Source organism: Echeneis naucrates, chromosome 21 (assembly GCF_900963305.1).
Source record: "Echeneis naucrates chromosome 21, fEcheNa1.1, whole genome shotgun sequence".
Classification (NCBI taxonomy): domain Eukaryota; kingdom Metazoa; phylum Chordata; class Actinopteri; order Carangiformes; family Echeneidae; genus Echeneis; species Echeneis naucrates.
This window is the reverse complement of record NC_042531.1, coordinates 13,148,888-13,171,259: the sequence shown is the minus strand read 5'-3', so window position 1 is coordinate 13,171,259 and position 22,372 is coordinate 13,148,888. Positions and strand designations below refer to the sequence as shown.

General features: G+C 41.0%; 1 protein-coding gene across 2 annotated transcripts in view; it reads right to left on the bottom strand.

Annotated features, from left to right (window-relative positions):
* The window catches only part of erbb4b (erb-b2 receptor tyrosine kinase 4b), a 265,152-nt gene that overhangs the window by 102,601 nt on the left and 140,179 nt on the right, over window positions 1-22,372 (bottom strand). For both annotated transcript variants that reach the window (XM_029530171.1, XM_029530172.1), the window contains exon 3: window positions 10,742-10,928. In XM_029530171.1, coding sequence (XP_029386031.1) covers window positions 10,742-10,928 — 187 coding nt within the window. The remainder of the gene's footprint in view (window positions 1-10,741; window positions 10,929-22,372) is intronic.

Below are 22,372 nucleotides of genomic sequence, written 5' to 3'. Positions count from 1 at the left end.
ACGATGGGGTGACTGACGGGAGAGAGTATGTCTTCTCACAAGAATACCAAGTATGCTGGTTTTAGCAGAGAGGAAGCTGGCTTCAGTCAGCGCATAAGACAACAACACACCGCTGAAGCCTTGTTTTTCCAAGCCTACTGGGAGGCATTCAGTAACACACTGCAGGCAATGGCTCTTGCTTCTGTTCGCACAGCATTCATACATGATGTCTGTCAGCCAAGATGGGAAAGTCCACCCAGAGGACCGTGAACCAGAATTCAAGTGAAACCCTGTAACACTCAAGAAGAGCTCAAGCAGAACCTGACCTGATTAATCATGGAAGTGCTCAAACCTCAGTCAAAGTAGCAAAATTTGTTAAGCAAATACAACATTCCTTTCATAAGTGTTTCATAAGACCGGAGGGTCTAAGATGAGAGGTGTTGGGACTGATGTGTTATTGGCAGAAACACCTTGGAGAAGAGATGCAAGAAGAATCCCAGGAAAGGCTCTTTACTGTTTTTTTTTTTTGTTTGTTTTTTTTTCCAATTTTGATCTTTCTTCATCCACGTTTTTGCCCATAATATAAATTCTATCCATCTAAAAAATTCAATCTTAGCTATTGGTCAGAAATGAGAGGCCTCTTTTTTCCCCCCACCACCTATACATATGTGGCATTTGTAAAACTTTTTGTGTCATCAAGCAAAGGAAACTATTGAATGGTGAGCCTACCATAAAAACAACCACTGCTGAGACACCACTGAACATGGATTTGACTGAATTTATGCAGTATTTTATGCTGTGACATTGGAAACTGACATTTTCTTTTTTCTTTTTTTTTTTACCACTTGGTCAATGCAACAGAGCAGAAAACATCAAAAATATTTTAATTAATAAAAAAAATGTGATATTAAACCAACTAGTGAACTTTACAGAATGTTAATTAGTTTATATATTGGTGTCAGTTATTTGTTATTCGATACTCTAACCTTATTATGGTATTATTATAACACTGAAAGTAAACATTTGTCCATCTTGTGCTATATTTATCTTCTCTGTCTTGTATCTGAGAACACAGCTGTGGAGCATATGCTTTAATGCTTTCAAACCACATGTCTGCCCAAAGTGGCAGTGTATTGGGTATAACAACCATCATATCTCCATGGAGACCAGAGATGAACAGGAAAGTCCTTTTCATGTCCCATTGCAAACCACTGGCCCCATCAATCGCTGCTCTACTTACCGAAGGCTTCGGCCTAAGAGGCAAAAAAATAAGCATATTAATTATTAAACTGCCAAGGGACAAAGAGGAGGGGTGGTAGAGTTGGTGGGTTGGAGGGTAATGTGCGTGTTAATGTGTGTTGGCACGGAGGCAGGGCTATTAAATTGATTTTGGCAACACAGCTTCTTTTAAACGGATGGAAAGTAAGCTCTGTTGCTCACAATTTAAATTGGCGACTACAGCTGGAAATCTCAGGCTTTTTGTCCGGCTGTTTAAAATCGATCCATATCTCCACAACATGTAAGATATCCCGAAAGATCTGCAAGAGAGACATCATCATGGAGCCTAAAGCAGCAGAAGAGAGCAAAAACCACACCAACAGCCGAAGATGACATACCTGTGCGATTAATATCCAAACACCTGATGTTGCACCTCCCACGTGGACAATTTTTTGGCACCTGAAGTCCACAAGCGCTGATCTGGGCCTTGTTACTAAGTTGATCTAAAGTGACGTTTTCCTCAGTGGCTTTTGAGACCCACCAAGCTGTCAGTCAACTCCTATTTCATTTGCTTTCCCACTCATTTTGCCCTTCCTCTGTGATGAGCACTGAGTGCCTCTGACATCAAAGACCTGTCTGGTACAAGTCTGGCCTTCAGAATCAAAGCAGGAGCTGCATGTCAAGGCTGCACAGCCATGCGCTGACATAGTAAAGCTGCAATGACAGCCAGTCAGTGACAGAAACTGAACATGACAATCACTGCGTGAGTGTTTATTTTTGAACTGACTATGAAATCTACCCTGTGACTGACTTTTCAAAAAGAGAGTAATGGCGATTAAAGTGTCTGTGCTGGTTCACTTAAGGTTGTGTAAACGTTGTATCGTTACACAATGCAATGTTAAGACAATCAGAATGGTTGCAGGTAAAAACCACCCATTACACAAAGATGCCAGATGTTTGTCCAGTTTATTCAGGCTATTTAAAAAGTGCAGAGAAAAATATTAGTGCTCATTTACAACCTAGTTAAACTTTTATGGACAATGACCAACTTTTCATCACAGAGGAAGCAAAACTACCCACACAAAATTGAATGAGAACATTTGACATTTATTTATATGCTTAAACAAACCGATGTCGGCATTTCTTTTTGTTAATAATAACTGTCATTTCTGCAGGCACAATAGGTAGAATTCCCATAGTGGGGCAAAACCACTGCAAACTCTCCTGGGAGAGAGGTCAGGGAAGATGTTTCCACATTTCAGATAGTCTATATTATTCTTTGTGTAGACATCAGCAGTTTTATAACCACAAAAAACAACGGTTAGACGATGGCCATCAAACGTTTTTGATTGTGATTGTTTGGCAGGTGCCAATTAAGTTTATTATGTGTAATATACTGTATACTGATTGAGACTAGAGAAAAAAAAAAATGAAAATAGAGCTCTTATAAATATATTCAATTCTTGGGCAGTGAATAAATGATAATGACAAAGACAGACTAATGGACACATTTGTTGATTACCAGTTTAATTGCCAAACCTTATTCATCAGCCTTCATGCAAATCCCCTTATCCTCTGACCCAGCCCCGTGAGCACTATCCTTCGCTACCTAAAATGGCTATTATTCAGAAGCTGAATTAGACACTCAACCTGTTGAGCTGATATTAATAAGAGGCGTCGTGCTTTCGCTGCAGTTCTGCTCCTGACAGTGATGTTGTCTGATTTTATTGGTTTTTGAAAGAACAGCAAATCCCTGAGAGTCACACAAAATGGCTGAAACAAGAAGTCATTTGTTAGCCAGCATGTTTGCACATCCGAAGAAAAGTAAGCTAAGGTACAGTAACACGATGAATCCAAGTGACGTAGCATTAATGTTACTTTCTATCGATGTTGATGATTAACCATCTCCCTCTATATGCTTGCTAAAGAAATGCCAATATGTTGTGCAATATTTTAATGCCACTATAGCCAAACCCTGACAATCATCCTGTTGAACGGGAGAGAGATTCCAGCTTCTGGAGGTTTTGCCTCTCTGCAGTGGAGAGAGTAGGTAGCTATACTAATGAGAAAGTGGGTCTGTTCAAACAGCCGGAGTTTGGGGACGATAACTGGAATAATGAGGAGACGCCGTCTGCTGTATTTCAGCAGAGCTGGTACTCCGCCACAGACTTTGACTAACTGATTTCCGCTTTCCCTAAAAACTAAATCTAAGACAAAAGAGAGCTTGGAAATATGCTACGTAATGAGAACATATTGGATCAACAGTTTATATTTATTTAGTTTATTTAGCTTTATTGTAGCAGTCCAGCCAGCTGAGAGATAAATGGTAATTTATATAACCTAAAGATCACAGTAATCCCCAGCCCACACACTCAAGCAGACACAGTCACACTCATGTCACACTCATGCTATCCTGTTTCCTGCAGGAACAACGGTGGAATTTCAACTACTTGAACAGCCTCTCCTGTTGATGTCTGAGCCAGTTTTACATCTACATTACGGCAGATCTTAGCCTGATCTAAGCCATAGCCTGAAGCGATGGAAATGCTGAAGAAACAGAGAAGAGGAATGTGTTTCGTTTATTAAATGGCATTAAAATTCCTTCCATATCTACTTTAACTTTTAATGAGGTAAAAGTCGAATCACTTCCAGCAAGGCCGTAAAGGTCCAGTTTAGAAGATAATTCGGACAGAGAGTTTGCAGGTGTGTTTAGGCAAGACTGGATATTTCTCTCGCAGGGAAAAGTTGAAGCAGAGGTGAGGCTTGGCCCGGACAATATTTCTGATCATATAAGAACACTTAAGAGTCCTTCCAGGCTTGTCTCTAATGCAGTATATGCGCAGTCAATGTGAATTATTCATTTAAAACGGATGCTCTACACATGTGAATACCGATGTATTCATGTATATTCACACATTAGTACGACTGCATGCATAGAAAAGACAGACATAAGTAAAAGTATTTATTCTTTATTCAGAGCGTTTCATCTGCGAAGCCCGTGATAAGCATTTGAAAAGCCGGATATTTAACAGTTTCAAAGATGAGTTGATCAAAATGCCTTTCGCTGTCTCTTGGGAAAGCAGCATCAGATAAACATTTTCTAGATTTAAGACAGTCGATAGGGACCAGATGCTCTTTGTTCTAGTTTCCAGTGTGAAACAAATGTGGACATGACATGCTGAAAGATTACAATCATTAATCTGCTTTAGAGCGATGAATTCAAGAATATAAAGAGATTGTAAAAGAGGGAGGGGCTGAATAAAGCTGAGGGCTGATTTTCATTTTACCTTCAACAATGCCAGCAATCAAAAAAGGGGGATTTGGGCTGCGTCGTGTGGAGTCGATCCAAGGTTGGATTCGGATTGTTTTGTAGTAACATCACCAGCCACTTTATCTGATCTCAGTGCAGTGATTTACAATCTGCTCTCCGAGTTTCCAAATGCAGTCGAAGAACTGGGGGCAGCAGGAGTTAGACGTAAATGTTTGGGGCTTATCTGATGGGGAAAATGCAGTGGAGATCAAGGGGTATAATCTTGGTAGCCTTAATGTTTGATTAAACTCAAGTATTGTTATGGGTTTATGGGAAAGGGAAGAATAGTATCACAATTCTGAGTGATAACTTTTAAGTGTTACATATACAGAGTCCAGTAATTTTATTTACGCAATACTCAAAGACACACACGCACATTTTTAATTGGTGAGGATCTATTTTGTATTATTATTTCTCTTTTCTCAAGGCAGGTCATGCTGTTGTTGTCCATTAATATTTCATAAAGCATTGTTATTTTCTCTCAAACATTATTAAAGAGTGGAAAACATAACAAATAAGGAAGGGAAAAATAAGCAACACCGTAGCCTTAAGGCCGTGCTGGGAGCGTCGTCGTAAGATTATAAAAGTAAGAAATTTGTGATGTGGGAAACTTGGACCATCATGGGCAGTGGGAGCCAAAGGTAGTGAAACACAAAACATTCCATACAAAAGCATCTCAATAAATGCTCTCGTGTCGTGCTAACGTTTCATAGTTGCAGAAAAATGTAACAAAACTACTAAAAGAATGTTTTCTCAGGACTTAAGCTCCGTTGATCTCCTTGACAGAAAAACCAAATGGCTGGTTTGAATGGTCTCACTATCTCTGTCACACAGTGGTATTACAGAGCAATCAATTCACGCCAACCACCACTGATGGCTTGTTCCGCACTTCAGTTTAGCATGTGCCTCTTCATGATCCACATTAGGAGCTCACAAATGTGCCAATCTGAATGTTGTCCTTCAAAAAGAAAGTCCCTTTTGCCCTCTTCCTGGAGCGTTGAAATATTGAGTGTGACACAGGAGCAATTGCATGGGAAGTAATCAATTAGACACACAATTGAAGGAGACCTGAGGTCTGTGGGCTGCCAGGCAAGAGGCTGGCTTGACTGAATCCAGGTGACGTGTACTGAACCAATCTCGTGTGCCTCCTGTGGCCGAATTGTTCTCTCTTCTCCTGGAAGTTAGATGGTGAATGGAGGTCTCAGGCATCAGAAAAAAAAAAAGGGGCAGCAATTTTTAAACCCAACTCTCAGCAGTCCCTTGTCTGGGGGAAACACACTGGCTCAAATCGTCCCTTTCACCTTGCCTTATTCCATCCCATCGTTTCGCCGCCTCCCCCGTGCATGACTGTTGTGAGATGCTAAGCAGGACTTGTTCAGCAGATGTTAGCATATGTTCAATCCTGTTTCCCCATTGAACACTTTGGAGACCACAGCAGGACTCAGGTGCTGAGAAGGGTGTCGCATACAGAACAAAACGGCAGTAACTAACATCATCTTACATGCGTTTGTGTGAAAGGCACAAATCACAAATCTAGACAGCCAACTGAAATACGATGAGAGCCAGAGAGTCAAAGAAAGAGGGATAAAAAGATGGAAGAAAGACAGAAAATGGGATAGATAAAGAGAGAGCAGATGGGCCATGAAGGAGTGGATAACGCCTTGGCGTAAAACACAGGCGTGTGTACACGCATGCGACGAGAGAGGACCATTCAGCAGATGGGGACTCAGATTGGATGCCTCATTTTGGACAGACGCAATGCAGGCGTAGGGTGGTTAGAAAAATGAATCAACAACACTAAACAAATGTGGAAAAAAAAAAAAAAAAAGATACTGGATGAAATGAGGGAAAGGGAGGGGAGTGGTGGTAAACTGCATTAAATCAGAAAGCTCAACTCTGTTGTGCTCCTTATTGAGGCTGTTATTATTTTGCCAGGGAAGCAGGCTGTAATTACCATGTGAAAGTACAGAAGCTGCCAAGGGTTAGTGCGACTTCTGATGGAAGTGCTGAAATGTAAGGAGGGAGGACAGAGCAGGTCAGCGTGCATCAAAATAGATATTAGGAACTTTGAAAATGTCAGGAAGTGGAGATGTTTAACCTTTTTCTTGTTAGGCTAGAGGAAAAGAAGGTAGAAAAAAAATAAGGTACTTATTTGTAGTTTCTCTTTGCAGCAAGCAGAGGCTTCACTTGTAGACCCAGAACACATAAAAAGTGGATGACCTTGCAGGGACCTGTTTTTGCATGACCCTGCGGCAACGTGACTTTGAAAGTGTTCCCGTAGCCCTACAATATAATATCTAACAAACAACACAACTAACTTTCCACACTAAAGCAAAGAGCATCTTTTACATTTCTTATTCCAGTCTATACACCCTCACAGACACACACACGTACACACACACACACACACACCATGGCTCAACTTTTGCCGGCTTGACTGTGGCTTATATTTCATATTCATGAGGATGACTTTGCTAAGCTTGATTGAAATGTGCATTGGAGGGAGTCCTATCCCCTGCTCAGCCGGAGACCTCCTACACCCCGTCCTCCAGTCTCCTTAAATCCAAAGAGTCCACTTCCAGAGAGTGCACCAGAAAAATCAATAAGAGCAATGCTACAATATACTAGCGACAAATTGATTTCATCCCAAAGCAATTTCGGCCCAAGTGGAAACGTGTTTGCATTTGAGCACGGAGGGGGTCTTTGCCCGTGCCTTTTCTTGATTAGCCCCTTATGTATTTAATAGTTTTTATCCTCTTATATATGTGTTGCTTATGGATTATATTGATCATTTTACACTTCTCCCGGGAGGTGCTGGCAGAAGAATGATGGTCTAATATGACAGCAACATCAAAGGCCAGTAATGAATTAGACCGCCGGTCTCAGACTCACTAGTGCACTAGAAAGAAGGAAAAACTGCTGGTCTGTGCTACTTGATGTACAAGAGTGGCTCAACCCTGTTGGTTCAGGTTTCTTTCCTTCCTCAGCTCACTGTAAAAGGATAACAACAGAGCAAACTGGGACACAAGTGACTTGCCCCCCCCCAGCAAGAGCTTGTTTAACTGTCAAGACCATCTGTGAAAAAAGCAGTGATATGATAGAACCCCCAGGATAAGAGTATGGTTAAAAGGAGATAGGTTAGTTGCGGAAAAAATTTTGGACCTGATGTTTAACAGTCCATCTACCCATGATATATATTTATATGGATACATGATGATGTGCCATGAATTTGTGAGCAACCGGGGCCAAAGAACTATCTATCTACCCCACTTCACGGTCCACAACGTCTTGCCACCTGCAGCGATGAGTCACATGACCACTAGCTGACTGAAAAACCTGCTTAGATGCTGGATCAGATTAACACCAACACCTGAGAAAGACTGCACATAATTTGGACCAGATTTTGGATCCAGGTTGGGTTTCAGGTACTGGGAAAGAAAGGGACCGCTGAATACCTCGATGTAACTGGCTAACCCACATCAACAAACATTTTGTAGGAACTTGCTGTTAAATTATTTTACAGCTTGATTTAGAAAAAAAAAGGAAAAAGAAACAAAAAAGGCACGAGTGTTAAACTCAGTCAAAAGTTATGAAGTAGAGTTGATTCAGGCCATGGCTGTTGTGTGCGACTTCCCCTCCACTTCATGGCTCAAGGCCACGGATGGCACATCAAACAGCAGCTTCTCACAGAGTCCAGCCCCAGCTCCCACAGCACTGGCTTCAACTTGGCAAAACAATGCCAAGTGTGGCGTAACATGCAAGAAGGAATACAAGATGGAACATAACACACAAGCCTGCACTGTGGTTTGCACACATACTTGCGAATGACTGTGCCATTTCCTGCAACTCTGGGGAACCACCAGGAAGGAACAGTTGAAGAAAAAAATGAGAAATGTCTGAATTATTTACAAAGAGGTTTTGGAATCAGCAGACACTTAAGCTCGGTGCCAAACTTCTTCATTACAAATCTAAATAAATTCTAGTCGAGGAATAAATACAAATCCCTCAATACAGACAGTATTTTGACAAGTCTAGTGTGAAGTGATGACATTGTCTTTCTTACTTTACACCTCTTACACCACCTCCTTGACATACTTGAAATCATGGGTGTGTATAACATTTTATTTTTTTTTTTTTTGTTGTTTTTTGCATCTGTTCAAAACTGCTCCCATCAGCAGGTGGAAACAGCTTTCATGTGCCTTGAGCCACCAGTCCAGTCTAATTTTACTCCAGAGAGAAAGGGACACCCAGAGTAATGTTATAACACATTTTACACATGCTTCATATCACCGAGGGGCATCTGTAACACTTTGTCATGTTAATTAAGGAATTCTCCCAATCACACTTTTCATGCTTTACTCTTAACATAGAAAGAAACCAATGATCCAAATCAGCAGGATTTACTGATGACACTCTTTATTTTTGGTCAACCAAAACTAAAGCTAAATTCCTTTCCATTTTATACTGTTAAAACATTTCTGAGGTTGGATATAGCATCAGAAGGGAGGAATAACTCCTCTGATATTATACTTCACGCCTCATGAGCCAGTGCTGGCCCTGGCATGCTCCATTTACCCCTTTTGTGTATAAGATCTTCTTTGCTACTCATTTCTTACTGACCTCAGGGTCAGGATGCCCGAGGAGAACCGTGCAGCGCAAGAATCCACAGTTCGTCAACAGGAAGAGCCACCCACACATTGTTTTCCGTCTGTGGACACTATTTATCAGTAATCACCGTTTTTTCCATCTTCCTAGTAAACAGGCTTGGACTGATAACCGGGTGTGTTGCACATCAGATGAGAATAGTTTCTGTGTGAGCAGGAGTGAAATGACAGAAGAAATAAGTGTATACGCTTGATTTGGCATCATATCCCTCGGTATGAGAGGGTTAATTCTGATGACAACATCAGTCGGGATCTTGGGAGAAGAAGAGGAGCCAAACTGTTTGCAGATTCCCATCTTGTGTAAAATCATAGAAGCCAATAAACAGCTACCAGCACATTTGGCCAATTTATGAATCCAACTGTGTGATGAAGCCTCCAACCAGTTTTTCAACTGCAATTGTATTTTTGTGACATTGCTTCATGGAAGCATCCATTTTGCCACCTGTTATGCACATTGCGGGCTTCTTTCTGAATGATACCAGGGATATCCTCGCCAGTTTAGTGTTAGATTAGTGTGAAATAATCCTGATAGCTGTTGCTTCTCAGCATTGTTTCAAAAGCAAAGGGGAGCAAATGATTTGCCTTAGAATAAAAGCAACATTTGATCAAGTCTGGTCATCGAGTGGAAACGAAGTTCAGGTATGAAAACTTTTCATGATGATAAACACAGAAGATGGGTACTTAAAATACATGAGCAAATGAAGTGAATAAATACATTTCAGGTAACAATCAATGCATTTAATCCACCTACTAGCTGTTTCCTCACAAAAAATTAAAAGGACTCATAATATCAGTCAGTCGGGGGTTCGGTTCCTGGCCTGGGGCCTCTCTGTGTGGAATTTGAATGTTCTCCCTGTGCGGGTTTCCTCCCACCTTCCAAAGACATCATGTTTGGGTTGATTGGTGACTGTAAATTGTCTGTAGGTCAAAGTGTGAGTGTTTGTTGGTCTCTGACTGTCTCTGTGTGTTGGCCCCATGATAGACTGGCGACCTGTCCAGGGTGTACCGTCACCCAGTGTGAGCTGGGATTGGCTGCAGCACCTTCTGCGATCCAGAAACCAATAAGAGGTAGAAGATGAATGGATAATATCAGTCAGTTTCCTTGTCAGTATGTGACTATAATCTTCTGTTCTTATTTGATTAGGCTCACACTGATATGTGTACCGTTTGCGAAGGCTGTTTCCGATTGATCTCTAAATTATAAAAAAACATTTCATGAGCGTTTTGAACCCGATTCATGCAGAAGCTCATGACTGCAAGCAAAACTTTGTTTGGTGTATTACAGGTTCAAATGAATAGTCTAAGGCTCGAAGCATACTATATCTAATCGACTCTTTAAAGTATGCAGGATTTATAAGAGCTGAAAAGCTTTGCTAACCTGCAGGAGGAGTTCCAAGCAGGTGGTAAACACAACACACACACACACACACAGTCCAGGAGGTGTGGAAAAATACAATGTCAAACATTCTATCTCCAATCAAAGCAAACGGCTTCAAAGCTTGGACTTCAGACGCAGATTGAGCGCACCGCATAGACACACAGGTCACCGATAAATAATTCAGCCACTCACCTGTGAGGTTTTTCAGACCCAGCTGGCGTAGTCCGAAGTTTCCGTCACGTCTGTAGTTGAGGAAGATGGCAAGAGAGTAGCTGTCCTCGTACAGCTTGGTCCCACGAATGATCCTCAGGTTCTCCAAAGGAAGGTAGTCAAACTGGTTCAGAGCCACCAACACATAGCCCGTCACCTCTCGGATAGACTGCAGAGACAGTTACCAAGGAGCGTGAGTGCTTTAGCTGTGCAAGGTCCTTTTGTATAAAAACACTTCAATAAAGCAAAACATTTCTGAAGACAGGAAAGTAAAGAAAAAATGAATACAAAATTTCTAATTAGATGTAAAATTCTTGATTCAGTATAATAAGTAAGCTAACACTAGATAATGGAATAGTTCCAAAAACTTTAGATTAAAACAACTTTATTGGCGCCAGGAAGGGCTATATACTAAGCCCTAATGACATCAACATCCAGCGTGTTATATGTCAAGTGCATGTCAGCATAGAAATGAGGTTGGAAAAGGAATACAATAAGTAAGTTAATATAAAAAAAAAAAAAATCAATAAAGGTTACAGAAGATCCTGAATAGACATTGTTACATGATTATCACATGACTGGCGCAATAAAAACTCAATTAAAATGGATACTACCAGTATTTAACAACCAAGTAGTGGAAGGAATAAAAGATTTGGAGAAAGGATTTGTTTTCTTTGCAGGCGTGTGATTACGGCAACCTGAAGGCATCAATGAAAACTCCAGAGACAGAATGTGGAGGGATTGGCTTTTAATAATCTTTGCCTTCTTCACTACCTGATTGTCTCAAAGGGAACACAAGTCTCTTTTTTTTTTTTGTTTGTTTGTTTCACTCCAATGATCCTGGAGCGGATTCTTAACGATGCAATGCAGGTTTGTGTCTTTAATGGTTGAACCACTGAACAAATAAGAAAAAAGCCTTAGAAAATTGTTAAGCCTTTCTAATTGAAATGAAAAGATTTTAGTCTGGGAAGCTGGTTTGGGACGTTAGAGTAATACTGTAACACTACATTTTGTTCAAACCAGAGGAAAAAAAGCCACAAACAAAATTTTCGTATGAGCTCCGGGTTTTTCTTGCTGAACACACACTGTATCCAATATAAACAGTTTTACATCCGCTATGCCTTTGTCAGGTTGGTAAGCAAATTGCGAGGGATCAAGCTCTCCTTCAATAAAAGACACAATAATATTCCTTGAAATCTTCTCAAAAGTTCACATCACAAGTGGCGTAAGTGATATAGGTCTGAGGAACACTCTGAGGAAAATAAGTATCAATTATGTTAATTTATGCTGAGAATGTGCCTGATACTGTGCTCAGTTTGTTCTTCACTCTACAAAATTTCGAGGAAAATGTGCTTAGCGGACAATGTTTCAGTGCACATTAAAACTTCAGCAATTTACGCTGGAGTTTAACAAAAGTATAAATGCCTAAAAATTATAGTTTATGCCAGTAATTTTACATCTTGGTTATTTATGCTGCAAAAAAAAAAATAAATCGACTGCCATCTCCTGTTTTTCTCCTCTTCCTTCGGAAGTACCCATCTGGTGTAGCACAAACTACCATTTCATTTTCACCTTGACAATCCATAGTTGTTACAATTTTATGATAAGCAAAAGACATCACTTTTCATGTCTCTAAATTTGAGTATCGTTCAGTGTTGTACCACAATATTCTGGAGTTTAGGGTTGGCAAATCACAAGACAGTTTTTTCTTCCGAAACTATAATAGCATGATAAATCCGAAATTAGGTTTTGAAATAGTTGTTTCACACTGTGAAAGTTTGACCTCAAATCAATCAATTCGAAAGTTAAAGTTGAGGAAAAAAACAAACAAAATAATGAGGAATAAAAAAAGCGAGGTTAGACATCAGATCACTGATCCAGTCTCACTTCAAGGTCACTTTTCACATATTCAATTACTGCCAGAGATCTGAGATAGAGCATCAGAGTGAGAATAATTTGCTCCAAGGTTTGTGACCCCACTGCAGAACTTGGCACGGGGTTCAGCACTCAAGTCCTGGGCCCGGCCTGGGGTGACTGAGCCACAAGGACAGCCATTGCTTCACACTTTAAATGCCATTTAGGAGGAGTTATAACGACTGTCGAGAGTTTGGCAAGGAGCCACCCAGTTGGAGTTGCTGTTGCATGAATCAAAGTGACAGCCTGTGTCCTCTTTTTCCCCATCTACCAGCCCATCCACCTGTCATTAGCAGACAGGTGGTCAAAGAAATCTTTCCATGTCGGCCCACTGATGCTGATAATCAACAAGTCTGTGTGTGAAGCGCTGTTGCAGTTGATGTACTGAGCTGAAATAAGTCCTAAGGAGCGCCCTGGCAGTGCAGTCATGGGGTCTGACAGCTGTCACAGACCATGGCCATCAGCCAGAAGTAACTAAGCCGCAGTCACAGCTCCGTCATCATTACCCTGCTGATTACCATTAATAGAAATGGACACGCGTCTGTTGAGTCTGTGTGTTTGGGCGAATAAGTGTGATAGACTTCATAGTCAGTCTGTCTGTTCATGTGTTTTCTGAAATTAGTTGGAGAAGACGATTGAGTTTGCCACTTTCTGTGGACATAAAAAAAGAAGCACTTTCAGGGAATCACTCAGGGTACTGGTGGGTTCTCACGAGCAAAACCTGAGGCACTTTTTTGTGGGGAGGTCCATTCGTCGATGTAAATCATGAATACTTTATAATCATTGTAAGTGCACAATGTGTGAGCACATTCCCCTCTGCTGTGCCATTAGTTGGAACACAGACATGGGGGGCCCCTCACACTTTAACTTCATTTCACTGGCTAAGAGCTGACAATGACTCACTTTCACCCTGCCGGGAGTTTGAAGGTCTTTTCAACACTGCCACACAATGAAATGACTCAAAGTTTATGTAGTCCAGCGACATTGTCCAGGGCAGTCTGCCATAAATTATCTCCACATCTACAATCCAGGTATCAGCAGTGTGCAGTGACTTTTACAGATATAGATGTAGAACTGAACAGAACAGACTACATGTCCTACTTGAAAAAATAAAACAAAATGAAAGAAATGTCTTTAGGAATATTCAAAGTATTTTAGATTAACTGGCAATGAAGCACTCTGGTGACATTACAGAAACCAATGCCAATACATACAAACCAATACTGAGAGGATACATCACACTGGGATTTGTCAATTTACTTGGTATTGCTACCTCATGATACTGTACAAAAGAAGATTGTCGAAAGTAACGCAGGGATTGAGTTTCTACGCACCTCGCTGGGTATGTATAGTAATATGGCCCATATTATTCTCAAACTGTGAAAGCTGAGTTGAGGGGAGATTGAAATAGACAGATCCAAAGACAATAGCCTCCTGCCACCACATGAAAGATGGGAATTACAAGATGAATCTAAGGAGGGGGAAATCTGATGCCTGATCCCAAACACTGTCCTGAAATCAGATGTAAGGACAAAGCTTCTTTTAGCACAGGCTTAGCTTTTAGCATTGCTTGCCCTGTTTGTCCTTGGGCACGATAAAAAGCTCAGGGTGGCAGACAGAATGGCCAATGAAATCTACTCTGAGTCTGAATAAAAACAGTAACTGATAATAATTTTAAAACAAACCACTTCATGGGTGTGTGTGTTTTTTGTTTTTTTTTTGTTTTGTTTTTTTGTTTGTTACCGCACGGTTTGTTATTTTCAAGTCATCATATCAATACTTTCCCAAGTGCAGCCTTGAGGAGGGAAATGAAACGAGGGAGAAAGAAGATGGCAGGTACACACACTTTTCTCCCCACAGACTATTTGTCCAATAATGAACTGCATGAAAAAAGCGAAACAACTTGTAGTGATTACAGGCCCTTGCTGAGCTAATGGCCAAATCTGCTCTGCGTGGTCACTTTCATTAAACACAGATCAACACAACACACGCTCCCCTCTCCCCTGCCACAGCACTGGTGCAAGCCAAGTGTCCAATTCAGGGAAACAGGCACCTGGATTAGAGCAAGCTTTAACACATGCAAACCCCTTAAGGGGTAAAAAGCTTAAATATGAGTTGCAGGTATACACGAGACTTCATGTCACTTGATGGCGTAACAATGCAAGGTTTGGTACAGGTACCAGTGTACTAACGTTTCAAAATTTTGTCTGCACGTGCACTTCATTTATTCTTGCGTTATTTGCATTACTCCCCATATTTAGCTGCAGTGCAATTAAAGTAGTAAATTACTTGCTAAATATAACAAGATGGCCTGTTGTTGTCCTGGATTTCTCCCAGCAAAAATTGCTTTTCAATTGTTTTGACAGAGGTGTCTGGGGGCACATGTGACAGAGAACCAGCCCTGATCCTCCCTGTCCTTATTTCATCTTCTTGTTCAGGATTTATTTCTGTCAACGTGGTCATATCTTACGGCGAAAATACTTAACATCCATGGCAGATTCAGAGAGGTTGGAAGAATTAGATTTTCTTTTTTCATAGACAGCGGGAAGTTGCTTCAGTAAATTTAGACTGAACCATTAGGAAACCCCCCACAACTCCCCCAACTCCAAACCCTGGGCACACACACCCCACGTGCCTCCTGAGGGATCAGTGCGGCAGTAATAGTGAACAAAAGAGACAGAGGGAGCCAGATCCACTAGATTAACAGGGATTTCTCCCTGCTCCCCCCTCCCCCAAGCAGGAGCATTTGTGAACGGAAGTGTGGCAGCGGAACAAACCCCTCACTTGAGTCAGAGAGACGTGCATGGTTTGGAAATCAGGTCCTTCAATCCCCAACTTCTAAAGGAGGGAGGGAGGTTTTGGGGGTCGAGTCAGGGATGGAAGGAAACAGAAAGGGTTGAAGAGGAAAGGGAGACAGAGAAGGAGGGAGATGCATTGAAGAAGGAGGAGCCCAGTCAAGTGGATCAGACTGGGTCTGTGTATATTTTAATGCATAATTAAAACCACACCTGTTCCAGTTGAGTGGAAGAGAACGAGAGTAAGAGAAGGGTGAGAGGAGAGGTGAACTGTTGGGAGGGCTGATGCAAGGGCTGAAAGTGTAATGACAACATTAGCATGTTTGAAGACGCTGAACACACGTTAGCATGATTGCCTTTCATTTCCATACATATTGAAGCGTAGCGATTTGCTCCATGGGGCCACGGCCATTGAAGGCAGACACACAGTGGTGCACTGGGAGGGCTTAAGATTTTCCGTGCATCACTAAGCTCTCATCCACTATTTCCATATCCCTTCCCTAAACCCTCCGTCTGAGCTCACATCCACATCAGCAAACAGACACAGAATCCGGATGGAGTGTCTACAACTGTAAGTGAGAACCCCCCCCCCTCCCCTCCCCCGGCCACAGGAGATCCCAGGAGATCATCCTCGGTGTAACTGACAACCTGCTGGAAATATCGCTGCTAATTGTGCCATCTGAGAAAATGAAAACTTCATTACTGTTCTGACAATAATATGTGACATCAAACTATTATAAATGAGCCCTGTAAGGGTCTGGGTTCAATTCCCAGGCCTGGGGCCTTTCTGTGCAGAGTTCTCCCTGTGCCTGCCTGGGTTTCCTCCGGGCACTCCGATTTCCTCCCACCGTCCAAAGACATCATGCTTGGTGGTGACTCTAAATTATCCGTAGGTCTGAGTGTGAGTTTGAGTGGTTGTTGGTCTCTGTCTGTCTCTGTGCGTTGGCCTGTGATGGACTGGCGACCTGTCCAGGGTGTACCCCGCCCTCACCCAGAGTGAGCTGGGGTTGGCTCCAGCACCACCTGCAACCTGGAAACGGATTAGCAGTAGAATGAAGTGCTCTTCTGTATCTTTCACAGCTCAATACCTCTTAAGATGCTCAACCCAAAATCACATGAAATGCCTGCATTTTTTGTTGCCTTGAATATGTATGTGTGTAAAATACATATGTGACTCACTGAAGCATCTTTGCTTGGGGAAGATTATTATGATGACTCGCCTTTGAAAATGGAGAGTAACTGACACCTTTCATGCTGTAAGGGAACAAAGCTGCGTGTAGGTATGTTTTTGTGACCGTACAAAAGAACGTGCATGCTTTTTTGTGACTGATTCTAGTAAGAACTGCCGCAGAGAACAAATGACAGGGAGACAAAGAGGATTGGAAACATCCTTGTACCGGTTCCATGTCCTTTCTTTGCTGCTACGGAGGGTCAGAGCCAGCTGCTTCTCTCTGTCTCACAACTCAACCAATGGAGGCAGATGTCTGCCCACTCTGAGCCTGATTCTGCCCGAGGTTTCTTTTTTACCTTGCTGCTGTTGCATAGTATTTGCTCATGGTGGGATTTGTTTGATGAAATAAGTCTATAAAGAGTTTGGTTTAGACGTGCTCTATATGTAAAGTGCCTTGAGGTAACTTGTCATCGTGCTATGTTTTGGTGCCGCATAAATACGTTTATTTGATTTGCTTTTCAGAGGACTCTTTTGCTCAAGAATTTCACCCAGCATTTCAATGGAGCAGATAAAATTAAAAAAGGATTTTTATTTCATTAAAATGCGCACAAAGCAACAGAAACATATGATAAAGGAATGCAAGAAAAGAAATAGAACAGAAATTATCAGACGTGCTAGTGTGAACATTTTTTTGGAGTGGCGGTTGGTAGCTAATGAGATTGGCAAGAATCCGTGACTTTGCTCCATCCTCATTCAGCAAGTGGGCATGCTGAGGGAATGCGTGTCTGAGTGTCATTGGTTGCGACAGTGCGACAGTCTACTTGTCAAGCATAATGACAAGACAGCCCTGTAAGGTGGATGCATCATTGACAGAAAACACCACTCTGGGCAAATATGGAACAAAAAAGGCGGAATGTGAGATAATCGCCTGAACACACAAAGGTGGAGGGAAAAATAAAAAATTAAGTGTGTAAATATCAAGTACTTGCATATGAGTGAGGATTTGTTTTAGTTAAGAGTTCAAGCTTTCTTAGAAACCCATTACAATATATGGTTTTATTCGGCCTAGGTCCTATTTAAAGGAAATGTTTCATTATAGACAAGGAAAATCATGCCACCACCGTCTAAAGAGGAGTTCTGGACCAGATGTTTTATCTAACAGCAATTTCCCTGGAGTACATTTTCATTTACATTCTGCTCATTAAACTCAACAACGCTGATAGCATTGTGTTTTTATTTACTGTTGCACTTTGGTAAAAATCCTTGCCACAGGAACAGGCAAAGAAAGATGTCATACTTCCCCTAAGTCACACAGCGTTGGCCCCAGCACCCGAAGATGGATGAATGAATGAATGAATACATTTGTACTGCACTTCATTGTAAAGATTTGTGCAGTAAATGTATAGGTCGGCCCTATTTGACCCCTCGGGTCGCACAGAGATGGGCAGGTCTACTGGTCAGCAGCAGTATGCCATAGTAAACTTTGCATGAATATATTGCACAGATTAGCAGTGTAAAACTCTTAGTAAGTTATAGACTATAGTATTTTTAATGAGGTAATGCTTCTTTTGAGCATTGACATAAGGGACATGAATATATGAATGGGTGGATATGAGCGAGCTGTCGGGGGGGCACAGATTAGAAATGAATGAACGTTTGCCAACATTTCCTTTGTGATTCTTTTCAGTTAGTCTTACTGCTCTCCCTTCCACAGTTTAAAAGACAATGAGACCTGGCAGGGCACCCTTGCTGTGAATGCCTCTTCCTCACTCGTATTCATATGGTTTTTAAAGATTATCTTCTTCGAACAGTACAGAACAGAGCAACAATACTTAATTACATATTAATCACATATTGTAGTCGGGTGCTGCAGAAGGACTATTGATGTGTAAAAGTAGCATAATATTAAACAGTATAAAGTTTATCAGCTGACGTTCTGACATTCTCTCAGTCATCCGCACACGCGCACATATAAAATTTGTCATTCTGACTCAAGCAAAGTTGTGGTTTTTCCATGTGCCACTTCACTTCACGTTCTCATCATTGTTTTGCTGCTACCAATATTGGGTTCTTGGATCAGGACTCTGCAGGACAGTAACGGCAGGAGGATCAAGAGCTAACTTTTTGGTCACTGGAACAGTGCCAAAAATGTATAGCTGTTGTGCCTTCACATGAGACGGTTGGGCACAACACATCTTTGAGCCACGTGGAAATAGCCATTGTGAAATATTGTGAGTGGCACATGGCAGCTTACAGAGTCCACTGTCATCCATTTTCTTTATCATGTTTTTGTCTCACAGCACAATGTGGAGGGAACTTTACAGAATTCAAAAATGCAGATTTCAACAGAGCAGAAGAGTCACAGGCCTCTGGGTAAACAGTTTTTAGCAGGCAGATTTGTTTTCAGCCAATATATACTTGACAATGTATTGCTGTAAAATGGGATCAGTTGCATTTGCAACCTTTTCAAATCTTTTCAATGATCCAAAAGTCATTTACAGCTACTCTGACTTATAACCCGCATTTATTGCCTTTAATCAGATTCCTCTACTGAAAATGCAGGATGACTCAGCAATTCTTGTAAAAAAAAACAACTTTTCATATATATAGATATATAGATATATCTATATATCTATATAGATATATATATATGAAGAATTGTCCTAAAACATTCAGGAAATTTTGGTTCATACTACAGCCTACTGAGTCATTTCATTTATTTAATAAGAGTAAACACACAGTGCCGTCCTTCATGTGCAAGACCGATCAAGTCTTTTTTTTTTTTTTTTTTTATCCTCAATGCACCATTCCTTTCAAGGGCTTGGGTGTAGGAAAATGGAAATCACACACAAACTCACTCACGCACAGACACACAAACACACGCACATTTTCTCTCAATGTCTCTCATCACAGGCAGCTCTTTCCCATTTCACCTCCTTGACAGTTCCTGAATTGAGCTCGGAAACCGTCTGTCATTAAGACTGACTTTCACCCTTGGCAGGAAAATGAATAGTGTGGTGTTCACCTTATGCTATGAGAACCATTTATACAGAGTGCAAAGAGATAGCCACATTCTTCCCATGCTTCTTTCGCTAACATTTTATTTTATTTAACACATATTTTATTAATTCCTGTAATTCATCCAGTCATCCACTGCAGTGAATCTGCAATGATTTTGATGTAGTGGATAACAGCAGCAAAGCACCTGATGATCACTTCCAGCTCTGTAGCCAAAACTCTTATGACTTACTATTGACTACACTCTGACCAATCATTTCTGCAAAGCGCAAAGTTAGTGACGGATAAAACAATCCTGTACGAGTACTAAGTACACTGTCTATCAGTTAATAGCATTTTAGCTGTAGGCTACCTTAGGAAGGTTCCTTCATTAGCTCCAGTTAACTTCACACTCATCTCCTCTTTGACTTTACCGAGAGTCCAATGTTATGGCACTCACATTTTAATTTGCAACGTAATGCCAAGTAGCAGGCAGCATCAGTTTCATCCTCCATTTGCCATCTGCATTGCATCTTGAGAAGAGAGATAAAGACAGATACAAAAGGAGAACAGCAAAGTGACACCTCTTCCCATGAGGAGAAACTGTGACTCCATCAGAGCATGGGTAATGAGTGGACTCCTGCTGGGAATTCTCCAAATGGACTAATTTGTAATTGATTCAGTGCATTAATTACTGGCCTGGTTATGCCTGTGTCATGGTTAATATTGTGCCGATATGATGAGCCTAGGCGGCCCCGTGTGCGTTGGGATTGTTCGGGTGAGGCAGCCTTTATTCAATTATGCCGTACATATTGGTGGCGAGGCAAGTCTTAATCCAAGAATAATCACTTCCCCACGCTCCCGTACTATAAACTGATGACTGAATGTGGGGTGTTTGGGTGGGAGCTAGTTTAAGATCTATGTAGCCCATGGTTAACTCCTTAATCAGGCCTGCAAACGTCCCACTGGGGCTTTTAAGTTTTCTACAAGTTAAAAAAAAAAAAAAAAAACTCGCTCCAGGGCTCCAAAGCTTTCACAGATTCAAACTTTGTCAGTTTCTGCCTAAATAGCTGAGATATTTTAATCAGCACATTTAAATACTTAAAGAATCACTGTATTAGTATGAACCATGTTTGTCATCACTGTACTACACCAGTTGGATCAACATGCATTTTTATTTTAATTTTAAAAACCCTGGCTTAATTAAAACCCAGAAGAGAAGTAATCCTCTATGCCTCAGTTATAACACACTAGCATAATTGCCTTGTAAAATGAAAATACAAAGCATACAATTTACTGAAAATGATAGGAATGTCCATTGCCACCTGCTTCCTGTTTCCAAGCAAGCATTGAAGGACAGCTCAACGAACGTATTTTCAGTCAGCTTTTGACTGACACAACAACCAACATTTTCATTTTGTAGGTTTGTAAGTTTAGCTATGTTCATTATTGTGCAGTGTTTTTTTCCTGTGGTACATCTTCGTGAATTTCTGTAATGAATAACTGTAAATTATAAAATGTGCATATATCTTACTTTCTTACAGTTGCTATATTGTAGGACATCAGTTTAAAAAACTGTTTTGTGTACTGGATTGTAACTCTTTACACAGCGTGTAATATGCATAAAACGCCAAATGACCTTTACTGCTGATTGGTGATGATGATCATTTTACTGCTCTCTGACTTTCAGTATTATCCCAAGATTATGGGATATAAAGGTGAAGGTATTTGGCCTCATGGGTAAACGTGTCTTCACTACTGAGGCACGTATACTTTAATTGCAGAGACACTTGAGTATGATTGCTTCAGTATGGATTTCCCCCTTGGAGATATTCAAAACAACATAATCCATCGACAAATGTGGGTGTGTTGTTATAGCTACAAGATTTACTGTAACTTCTACTCAATGAACTATAAGGAATGGAATCATGACACTTATTTTTTTTAGGGATTAAAAAAAGCCAACTAACAACTTCACCCAATACTATTAAAAAAGCCTTGTGTCTCCTCATGCTTATCTGTAAAATGAAAAAAAAAAAAAAAAAAAAAAATTTCAAGTGCTGTGAACCATCTAAACAGACCTTGTGCTCCAGTTTTGCTTACAAAAGAAGTGGAGAGCACATACAGCACAATTCTTTTTATCCTTTATCAACTTTGAGTTTAACATCAGTCTGTTTTCAGCCCTGAGCAAGGGGAGAAGATAAAATAGAGGCCTCTCTCTCTCCCCCTCATAGATGATTATATTTCTGCTTTGATCTACAGCGGCTATCGGCTAACCATTCTCTAAGAGTTTGGACCTAGTGTAACACAACAAAAACAACACCCATGTCCCTGGGAGTACCCACGCAGCGCTCTGTTGAGACCCTTCACTGCTTATTCCAGTGTGGCAGTCTAAGAGCACCTACATGAGCTTTAAATCACCTATGATCTTGTTTCCAAAGGCACACAAGTCTTTCCATTCGGATAGCGCATATTAATGCAGGAAGACAGAAAACAGTCATTCTCAAACTGAAGTCCAGGCATCTTTAGGAAAACCCTGGGGACATTCCAGCAGGTACTTACAAATGATCCATGACAGCGCAGGAGGATCTCACTCTCACCACTGTATGATGCAGACATATTAGCAGCCCTGGGCAGGTCAAAACCTTTCTATTTGTGCTTTTGCAGCAGAAAATATTTTATAATAATACTCCATAGCTAACACAAACTGGGGTGTTGATAAATAACTTGAGAAAC